This window comes from Canis lupus, chromosome 13, assembly GCF_048164855.1.
Source record: "Canis lupus baileyi chromosome 13, mCanLup2.hap1, whole genome shotgun sequence".
In the NCBI taxonomy this organism is placed as follows: Eukaryota; Metazoa; Chordata; class Mammalia; order Carnivora; family Canidae; genus Canis; species Canis lupus.
In genome coordinates, this window is record NC_132850.1 from 53,542,942 (window position 1) to 53,553,630 (window position 10,689).

General features: G+C 40.9%; 1 protein-coding gene across 1 annotated transcript; it reads right to left on the reverse strand.

Annotated features, from left to right (window-relative positions):
- Positions 1–512: 512 nt before the first annotated feature.
- On the reverse strand, positions 513–8,799 carry FGA (fibrinogen alpha chain). The gene is made up of 6 exons (XM_072773721.1): positions 8,641–8,799; positions 6,346–6,471; positions 5,694–5,877; positions 4,214–4,359; positions 2,164–3,622; positions 513–1,425 (listed from the first exon to the last, which is right to left on the reverse strand). Exons 1-6 carry the CDS (start codon positions 8,692–8,694, stop codon positions 716–718), a joined length of 2,679 nt encoding a protein of 892 aa, XP_072629822.1. The 5' UTR covers positions 8,695–8,799; the 3' UTR covers positions 513–715.
- Positions 8,800–10,689: the final 1,890 nt, after the last annotated feature.

The window sequence follows — 10,689 nt, forward strand, 5'->3', positions numbered from 1 at the left end:
AATGCTTCTCCTGCCTTCCTGGACTTGCTTGCTAACAGAAGTGATGGATGTATTTCGTAGTCTCTAAGTCCCTCTACCAAGGCCAGCTATTGTTCAATTCAGTGATTTGTCACTTAAAATATTGGTTTCAACCCATTTAAACAAAATGGATGCAATAACTTTTTTCTTTACAGTGGCCCTATGACTTCGAGTGGTGTGAGGAGAGGAGGGCTCAAAAGAACACCCTTAAGGGTTAGGGGATCCCTGGGTGGCGCAGCGGTTTGGCGCCTGCCTTTGGCCCAGGGCCAGATCTGGGAGACCCTGGATCGATTCCCATATCAGGCTCCCGGTGCATGGAGCCTGCTTCTCCCTCTGCCTGTGTCTCTGCCTCTCTCTCTCTCTCTGTGTGTGTGACTATCATAAATAAAAAATTTTTTTAAAAAAAAAGGGTTAAAGAGAGGAGCATCCATCGAGTTTCTTCTTCCTGGTGTTCCTTGGTGTATCCTTAGAGAAACTTGAAAACCCAGAGTTCCTTTCAAGATAAAAAAGCTCACATAACTTTATTCTTTAAAGCAGTAATATGTCTCAGTTACATTTAGATACAGTACAAGAAATAATAAAATAGCACCTGTGAATTTTTTTAGTGGATTGTAAAGAATCTTAACTACTTTATCTTCCCCATTTTTTTTTCTTCACCTCCCTAAACAAAGAAAAAAGATTACTCTCACTTCCACTCCTACCTGGTCTCCAGGGGCCTGATTTTCATGCGAACAGCCCTGAGGGAATAATCTGCACCTCTGAAGGGGACCCAGACCACTCCATTTTCAATCTCATAAGGACTGTTGTTCCTTGGATCATAGGAGCCCCCAGGGTAGTAGATGCCATTGAGATTGGCCGCTTGGCAGCTGTTGTACCACCAGCCTCCTCCGTAGACTTCTGCACAGTTCTCTTCCCACTGGTCTGCATCCCTGTCGTACGTGCTGAACTGCATGCCCGCGTGAGAGGTATACTCTGTTCCTTCCTCTGCAGAACCCTCCACCAGAGCATCCCCTGCTGTGCCCTCGTAGGAGGAGACCTGCAGGGCATAGCCCTCTGCCTCAGAGCCTACCCTCAGGTGATATTCCGCATAAGCCTGGTTCCCAGCCCAGTCCTCTAATTCAACCCGAAGGACAGAGGCCCTCAGGGTTAGTAAGTGGAGGTGTTCATTGCCTAGCCAGAACTCGCCTTCCCCCTTGTCATCCAGGCTGCCGAAACCTCTCTTGTAGTCTTGCCAGGTCCGGTTAAAATTCAGTGATCCATCCATTCTCTGCTGGATCAAAAGCCATCCTCCCAGACTGGTCTCTTGATCACAATAAACAGAAAAAAGCTTACTGGATCCCGGTAGCTTGATATTGAAAATACCACTTTGGGCACCTGAAGGATGTGTTTGGAGGACATCATCACAGTCTAAAAAAAAAATTAAGCTGGTTGGAAGAACTTATTCTCATTTAACTTTACAAAGATAGGCATGGCCCAGATTAAATGAAGACAGGAAGATACTGGCTTTCTTTTCCTTCCTTCCTTCCTTCCTTCCTTCCTTCCTTCCTTCCTTCCTTCCTTCCTTCTCTCCATGGGGAAAGGACACACTTACACTGGGATGAAACTCATGCAAGTGAGTGACATTTATACCTATAAATTGCAAAGGGGATTTTCTCCAATGGATTTGAAATTTTACTTGCCGGTACTGATAACAGCAAGTAACCACCAAAGATATCTAGGCATCATTTGGTCGTAATATAACTTGTTTTTAACCTGATCTCAATGTCAACTGAGACACACACTAAAAATACGATTAATGAATTGGGTGACAGTTGCAAGAGCACACATTTTGAATAGCGAAAGAATTTGGTTAGACAAACTTGAAATGGAATTTCGGAGGGATTCATTCATTCATTTGACATGCATTTATTGAGTGATGACTCTCTGCACTGTTGGGCATTTAGGAATACACATGATAGACAAAACCCTTGCCCTCATGGAACTTACAGTCTAGTCCCCAAACACAAACAAACAAAAGGTGTAATTTCTATAAAGTGTCATAGAGGGCTAGGAAAGAGGTTCAAGGTGCCATGGGAGGCATTGCAAGAATAGAGAACTTAGTCTAGGGGGTCAGGGAAGGCTTCCCCAAAGGAGAAGTGCGGATACCTCTGGCAGGGCGAGCTTTAGCATGGCCTCTTTTGATGCTATATTCTCCTCTGAAGATTTCACGTTCTGCTTCCGTTCCGGCCTCACCTGCCCCTTTATAGCTCTTGCTTTCAAATGCGGAGTCTCCTCTGTTGTAAGTCGTACTACTGGTCACAAATTGTTTGCTGTGACTTGAAGTTTTACCACTGGAAGGGAACTCAGGTGTCCCTATGTTTGTGAATATGTCAGAATCTGAGCCCATAATGTGGGTCTTATGTTCAAACTCTTTACGCGAGGGTAAAAGTATACCTGGAGGTGTTTTAACAATTGAGGTGCCAAAGAAACGCTCTAGATCAGGGTGCCTAGCATGGAGATCATCTAGGCTGCCAGCAAAAGTATGGGATAAGTCACCACAATCAGAACCATCTTCGGAGTTTACCACTTCTTTTGTCACTTCTTTGCGACCATCTGGACCTATAACGGTCTTAGTAACAGTTTTAGAGCATGCGTGACGAGTGGTGGTTGTGCTACCAGAGGTGACCTTCTCATTACCAATAAGAAGCTCTTTCTCTCCTTTAGAAGTGACCAGTTTACCTGTGTGGAACTCATTCTTTAACCCTGGAGTCACACTTCCTGACACCTCTTCAAATGTCCCCCACTCTGGGTTGGTAGGCCTGGTGTTCCCATGCCCTACGCTACCTGGCCTAAAGCTTTCGGAGTCAGAACTTCCAGAGCTCCAAGTGCCAGTACTGCCCGGTCCAGTGTTGCCAGGCCCGGTGCTCCCGGAGCTCCAAGTGCCAGTACTGCCCGGTCCAGTGTTGCCAGGCCCGGTGCTCCCGGAGCTCCAAGTACCGGTACTGCCTGGTCCAGTGTTGCCAGGCCCGGTGCTCCCGGAGCTCCAAGTACCGGTACTGCCTGGTCCAGTGCTGCCAGGCCCGGTGCTCCCGGAGCTCCAAGTACCAGCACTGCCAGGCCCAGTGCTGCCAGGCCTGGTGCTCCAAGTACCAGCACTACCAGGCCCAGTGCTGCCAGGCCTGGTGCTCCCAGAGCTCCAAGGACCAGCACTGCCAGGTCCAGTGCTGCCAGGGTTCCAAGTGCCAGCACTTCCAGGGGTGGAGCTCCCAGGGTTCCTGGGGCTTTCAGGCACTGATCCTGTTCCATGAGATGGAGTGTCTCCTCGGGCATTCCCATCTCTATCAAGCCTCTCTAGAGTCATTTTCATCTGCTTCATTTCCATGAGTGCCTTCCACTCCAGAGGGGCCTCCTGAAGCTGGCTCTTGTAGTCCCCAGGAAGCATATTTGGAGCTGGGCTCGTTTTTAGCAGTGGTAAGTATTGCCTGTCTTTAGGTGGAAGTAAGTCTTTGGCAATGACTTGTTCAAGTTGCTTCTGTTGATCTTCATAGTACTTTAGATCTGTCCTACGCTCTAAAGCCCTACTGCATGACCCTTGGCAAGATCGGATCTTAATATCAATGTCCACCTAGAGAGAAGGGGAGAAAGGTATAGAAAAGAGGTTGATATAAATTAAAAAATATATGCTTATTAAGTTCTTAGCAGAACTGAACTGGGTTCATTTCTCTGACTTGGAGACCTACCAATCAATACTCTTATTTTTCATGTATGTCATGCCCTCAGTGGAAGAGACATTAGGTTTTGTAAAGTTAGGCCAGATAAGCAATAGGAGCTATTTGGATTCATCTTAGCCTTAAAATAGATCAAGAGTAAGATGCTATTCCCTCTGAAAGGAAGCACTGATGAATTGATCCTTAGTGAGACTACGACTAGAGGTCCAGAGGCATGGCCTTGTCAGGGCTTTGGAACAAGACAAGCGGGGACCTAATATTTCCTTTAGAAATGTACTAACTGTGTATCCTTGGAAAATTTACTTATATCACTGAGCTTTTTTTTCTTCATCTGTAGAGTGGGGGAAATAATACCTGCTTTGTAGGTGCATAATGGATGTAACACTTTGCTCTACATACAGTAGGCCTTCAGTGAATGACTATCGCCTTCCTTTACCCTGCTGTTCAAAGACAAGGAAATCTGATGTCACAGCCACATACTTGCTTACCTCTAGTCGTTTCATATCTACCAGCTGATCCCTGACATTTTTCTGTAGAAGGTGGATGTGTTGTACTTGTTCTAGGACTTTGCGCCTCAGGATCTCAATTTTGCTTCTCAGATCTTCTGACACTTGGCTATATGTATTATCATTATCTGGAAAAAAAAAAAGGAGTATGGATAGTGAAGGAACAGCTAAGTGATTTGCTTATAATAGCTAGCAAAAGAAGGAAATTTGTTCATAAATATCCTTTCCCTTTTAATAACAATTTGTTCTCTGGACACTTTATTTGTTAGTTCCCAATCTAATAGGCATTTGATGTTTGGACAATGTTATATTCTTTAGTCATCCATAGCGTCAGTTAAGATTGTCTACTAGCAATTAGTAACCCAAATAAATGCGGAAGAAATTTCTTTGGAATTTTAAAGGTATAATTAGGAGATTAAATGTGATTGCATTTCAACTATTTCATCATATCCTTAACCTTAACCATCATATCCTTAAACATATTGCTAAATAATATGATAACATACTTAAACATCGTCTTGGATTTTCTGAGTTTTCCCTCCTACCTATAGATCTGAAATTGTTCCTGAGATTTTCTTTTTTCAGGTCAATAGGATCACTCTCCTGCCATTGCTGTTGCATTGTTGATTTTAAATTAGTCAAGTGTCCCCTAAAGGTATAAAGAGTCAAAGCTTCTGGAGCTAGGCCATCACTAAACTTGCTTCCCATTCCAAGAGCAAATCCAGTGTTTCCTAGTCCTAATGAGACTTAGTCATAGTTCTGTGAGGAATACAGAGCATGATTCTATATCTTAAATTGAAAAAAACAAAACATGAACAGCCTGATGGAGTTTGTAAACTGAACTCCCAGCCTCATCACATGATAGCTTTGTGTCTTCGAATAAGTCCCTTGATCTCTCAGTTTTCTCCATCCTCTATAAGACAGAAACAAGATCTACTCAAAAGGCTTTGCTCATCTTATTTTCAGTATATACTCTTAAAAAAGAACACACATAAATTCTAGTCTTCAATACAAAGTTCAGACTTAATTTTGTGACTTGAAACAATTTTTTTTAAAAAAAGATTATTTATTCCTGGGAGACAGAGAGAGAGACAGGCAGAGACACAGGCAGAGGGAGAAGCAGGCTCCCTGCGGGGAGCCCGATGTGGAACTCGATCTCAGGACCCTGAGATCACACCCTGAACCAAAGGCAGATGCTCAACCTCTGAGCCACCCAGGAGTTCCATGACTTTAAACAATTCTAAACTGACTGTTTTTAATTCTAAACTGACCTTTTTAATGTTCCTTTTACAAAAAGCAAGCCCCTCCTTAAAATTCAGGGTATCGTGAAGGCATGTGTTTCTATCTTAAGTACTTTGGAATACAATTGGAAGTTGCCATAAGGAGACAGTGTATTTATTTAGGGCCTTGGTTGTTTCTCTGTTGTGCGCTATAAAGTCAAAGCCCAGATGTTACTACTTACTGTTGGCAGTGGCAAAATCCCCTCTCACAAGTTCCATTATATTCGTTGTCAATGAACTAGAGTCCTTATTGTTCTTCTGATAGTCAAAGAGTGAGTTTTTGAGCTTATTTATTCTGTTTGTAAAATCTTGATTGACTTCATCGATTAACCCTTTCATCCTGCAGCCAGAAGGGCATTTGTAGTTCTGGAAGGGAAGGGGAAAATTATATTAAAGCCTCTATTTGAATCCAGTACAATTTTAAAAGTTTCCATGTGGCTCCCATTGCCCTCCCCCAACATCCTCTGATCATCTATTGACTTAAAAGTGGTTTGAGAGAACTAGTCATAGAGAAATTCTGGAATGAAGGTCCACTTAACCATAAATTAGGCTCCACAAAATCTTGAAGCCATAATACTCAGGTTCCTGGCATTTGCTGGAACATGCAACTAAAATCCAAGCTATCAATCCCACTAATGACCCAGGGTTTGGGAGGTAATTTAAATAGTGCTCTCATGGTGAGGCTACTTTCCAATTGTCTTTTTTAATTTGGCATGTAATGAGTTATTAGATTATTACCCGTTGGAAAAGTTTTCTGTGACTTTCTGGGTCAGTTTGTGCACAATTCTAGCACCACAGGGGAGGATTATCCCCCTCCCTATGCCCATTGCTCACCCAGTCTTCATCGGAACAGAAGGGCCAGTCTGTCTCCTTGCAGGCAGATTGCTGTCTTTCCACAATTCTTGGGCCACGTACACCTCCTCCTTCGGCTATAAATTCACCTTCTTTGGAATTTGTGGTCTTTACGGATTCATTCATACACACGAAAGAGAACAGCATTAGGCAGATAAGGAGAAGACACTGTCAAGCCTGTAAATCCCAAGGAGGGGAGGGTTCTCCCAGAGATTAAGAGCAGCAGCTCTGGGGCCTCTGCAAGCTTCATTTTTCTTACATTTTGATTGAAAATCCAAATACCTACTTCATGGAGTTTTATGAATTGAAGGAGACAGGGTATAGACATTTTTTAACTGTGTTGGACACGAAACAAGCATTTAATGAAGCTAGGTGTCTTAAAGGATTTATTATAGAAGAGAAAATATTTGAATCAACAAAAGTAATTAAAATTTACCTTTTCATTTTCAGTAATGTCTGGAGATGGAAGGGTATTTGGAAAATTCAGAGTTCTTTCTCCTATAATTTCTGTTTTAGTAGGACCAAACCTATACTACCTTAGTTTAATTTCTCTCTACTTCAAGTTTCTACTTCGGTCTTATGGGTCCGTAATTTGAGCAAGAACATACCAAGGATACAAATGTGGCCAATAAGGACTGGAAAATGCTTTTGAGGTTACCCGCTCATGTAATAATGTCCTTTTATAATTTTAATAATTATAATTTTAATTATAAAAGAATTTTAATATTTTAATATTCCTTTAATATAAAGGAATTATAAAGGAAATTTTAATAATTTCCTTTTGCAATGCAAAAGAGTAGACTGAAAGAAAAATAATGGACTGACAACTTTTTTTGAGCACCCTCTAATCAGAAATACAGATTTTTAAAAAAATTTCTATTGTGACCTATGAAGTGAAATAGGACATAAAAATCTTCCAATTAGACTTTACATCCTAATAAATCAAGATAAGTTTTACGTTTTAGCTATTTTTATTTTGTATCACTAACATACCAAGGATTTTTGCTATGACTATTTTAATCTCGGATAGTTTATTCTTTTTGTTTGTTTGTTTTTAAGTACTCTCTATGCCCAGTAGGGACTCAAACTCACAACCCAGAGATCAAGAGTCACATCCTCTACCGACTGAGCTAACCAGGTACTCCCTTGAATAGTTTATTCTTATAATTTTTTTTAGTTTATTCTTATAATTACCTAATATTTGCTGTCTCATTTTTTTAAAGTATCCTAACAATAAAAATAATAATAATAAATAAATCAGCAATTAAGGACAGTTTATTTAAAGGAACAAGTACAATATCTTTAAGAAATAAAATTATAAATTCAAACATACTTCAGAATAAAATGGCACAACAATAAAAATAGGCAAAATTCAATACTTATGTCAATAAGGGAGAGATATCCAACATATCATGTTAGTAAATGATGTTAGTCTTCCAAATTTTTTACTTATTAGTTTACTATAAGGAAGAATATTAGGTTAGAAAACCTCTTTAGTTCTTTTGCTCTGATAGTAGGATTTATGAGTGGTGAAGGGAAAGAAAAAAATTGGAATAATTCATATCCTGAAAGTAATTGAGTTTCTTAAACATATTTATCATGTTTTTATAAGATCTAAGGGTTTCGAAAGCATCTTGAATGAAGTTTCTCTTCTATAGGTCTCTGGAGTCAAACTTTAGAAATTATAGCAATATTTAGTAATTATTTTAAAAGATTCCTTCCCACAAAAAGGATATTGCCTTCTCAATTAATGTCTCCCGACTATGTAATATGTAATAAAATATTGTTTTAGATGTTTTCAAAGACAACTAATTTGCTTTTCTTTAAAAACACACACCCACACCCACAAACAACCTTTCAGAAAACTACATTAAACCACTGTTCTGCTTATTATGGACAACTAGCAATAAATTAATCATTAGATTTTTAAAATTCTCATCAGAAGAATGCTTTTTTTTCTGTTAGCTAGCATGAACTATCCCAAGGCTTTATTGGAACAAAGATGGCAAAGATTTCTTCCCTCAAAACAAATAAACAATGTTGTAAGGCTGAATTACAGATACCAAAGCTTCCCCTGTGAATTTCTATTCATTGGTCCAGTTAAGTCTCCCTCTTACTCCTGAGGTGTCAGACTCATCTAGGAACTTGCCTCCATGGCCTAGAGCTTATAAAGTCAACAGTGTGCAAGGACAAACTTAAGACTGACTCAGACCTGCAAGCGTTTTGCAGAATGAACACCAGAGAGAAAGCAAGAAGAGAAAGTAAAGGCGGCCATACCCAGACTGTGCCCACCACACTCAGGACCAGGCACAAGATCTTCGCAGAAAACATCTTTTTTAAGGGTGGAGCTCGCTCTTGAGGAGCACTCCAGCTGAAAGAAAGGAAGACTGCCTCCACTCTTAGTTCCTATCCTTTTTAAATCTGCAAGGAGGTTTGATTAATCATTATCTTTGTCCTGTTTAGACAGTCAACATGCGCTCTACAACCCTTGCTGCTTCTCTAAGGATGGTGCCCCAGAATTTCTTGCTCAATTCCCCCATGCTTGTTTGCTTTTGATAAGCTGTTGCAAAGGTACCTTGGGGCAATTCCAGGACAACCTCACATTCCAGGAACAGGATGACTTTAGAAATGCAAGAGGAAAACATAGGAAGATGTACCCCTGCTCGAGTACTTGGAGTACTTGAGACAATATGGAGAGTGGCTGAGGCAGGCTAGCAGTAGCCCACTGCAAACAGAGATTTGGCAAATATTTCACTTTGTGTAGGAATTATGGTTGGATGATCTGACTTTTTAAAAATGACTGTGGTGGGGGCACCTGGGTGGCTCAGGTGGCTGAGCATCTGACTCTTACTTTCGGCTCAGGTCATGATCTCAGGGTCCTGGGATGGAGCCCTGCTTCTGGCTCACTGCTCAGCAGGGAGTCTGCTTCTCCCTCTTATGCTGTCCCTCCCCCTCTTCTTAAATAAATAAATAAATAAATAAATAAATAAATAAACAAACAAACAAATAAATAAATATTCAAAAAATGACAGTAGTGATAGGCTGACCCTGAAGTCCTTCTATAAGTTACCTTGAATGGATTCTTTTCCTCTATCCAATATGATGAAGACAGTAGACCCTGGAGCCAAACATCTTATGTTCATAATCTCAATTACACCGTTTCCCAGCTCTGTGCTTTGGGGCAAATTACATGTTTTTATGAAGAACAAATGAGTTGATCTTTGTAAAGCCCTCAGAGCAGTGATTGCCACGTAGGAAGTACTCAGTGAGTGTTAACAACTATTAGGGAACATAAAGTGCCATGAAAAAATACCATTTCTTTCCTGTGTCTATGTCTTTGGACATGCCAGTCTACTTTCTCTGCTTTTCATCTTCATATGAAAACTGTCCTTGGCCAGATCTAGCAAACAAAAAACCAGGATGCCCAGTAAAATTTGAATTTCAGAAAAACGGCAAATACATTTTAATATGTTTTGTCCCATGCAATCTTTGGGACATACATATACTAAAAAGTGCTATCAGAAATGCATATTTAACTGTGCATCTTGTAATTTTCTGGCAAACCTACTTTGCCTCAAATTCTGGTCCCTATGTGAAGTCATTTCTGATAATAGTAATACCTAATACTTATTGAGTGTTTGCTAAGTGCCACGGAGTTTGCTAGACACTTTACATCATACCTTATTCCATCTCTCCAATTAAAAGCAATCTCTTGCTCTTCCATACTTCTTTAGACCATGTACCACTCATGGCATTTACCACTGTAGGAGTACTATCCTTCACTAGATCACAGTGTTGAGAATGGACATATTTTAATTGGTCTTTCTGTTGTCCCAAAAGCATGGGCCCTCACTGAGCAAGAAAACATGAGGGCAAAGTTGACCCGCCATGCCCTCAGGCACTATAGGCATGTGAAGCTTGCTGTAAGTGCATGAAAGTCCTGGTATAAGGCAGCACCCTCCTTCACTGCTTGCTCTATGGAAGGTTTTGATCAAGCTCACTCCTGATGTTGCTTTCTTGGATTTCTAGAGGCAGCTGCAAAAGGGAACCCTAGAGCCCATCCAGGTTCTGGAAGACAGAGATTCCATGGAAAGTTGAGTTATTCTCAATCGGCAGTGACTAAACTGGCAAAATGCCAGGCATGGATAGAAACTTGAGGGAGGCCTGACCTCTTCAGGTGACTTTGCTCGCAGGAAGTGTTCCTCTTGGGAAGTGAACACAGTACATGGAAGATGCTCCTAGGGAGTAACCTGGTGGGCTTCAGGTGATTCGGTTGAACATAATCGAATTCAAAGTAAGTTAACAGAAAACAGTTTGAACAGAAAG

Bases quoted from the DNA above. Each gene is read 5' to 3' on its own strand.
- FGA (XM_072773721.1), bottom strand. From the start codon at position 8,694: ATGTTTTCTGCGAAGATCTTGTGCCTGGTCCTGAGTGTGGTGGGCACA. The intron at 5,878-6,345 runs GTGAGCAATGGG...CTTCCCTTCCAG, and splicing joins TCTGTTCCGATGAAGACTGG to AACTACAAATGCCCTTCTGG. The intron at 4,360-5,693 runs GTAAGTAGTAAC...TTTTTTTTCCAG, and splicing joins GGATTTTGCCACTGCCAACA to ATAATGATAATACATATAGC.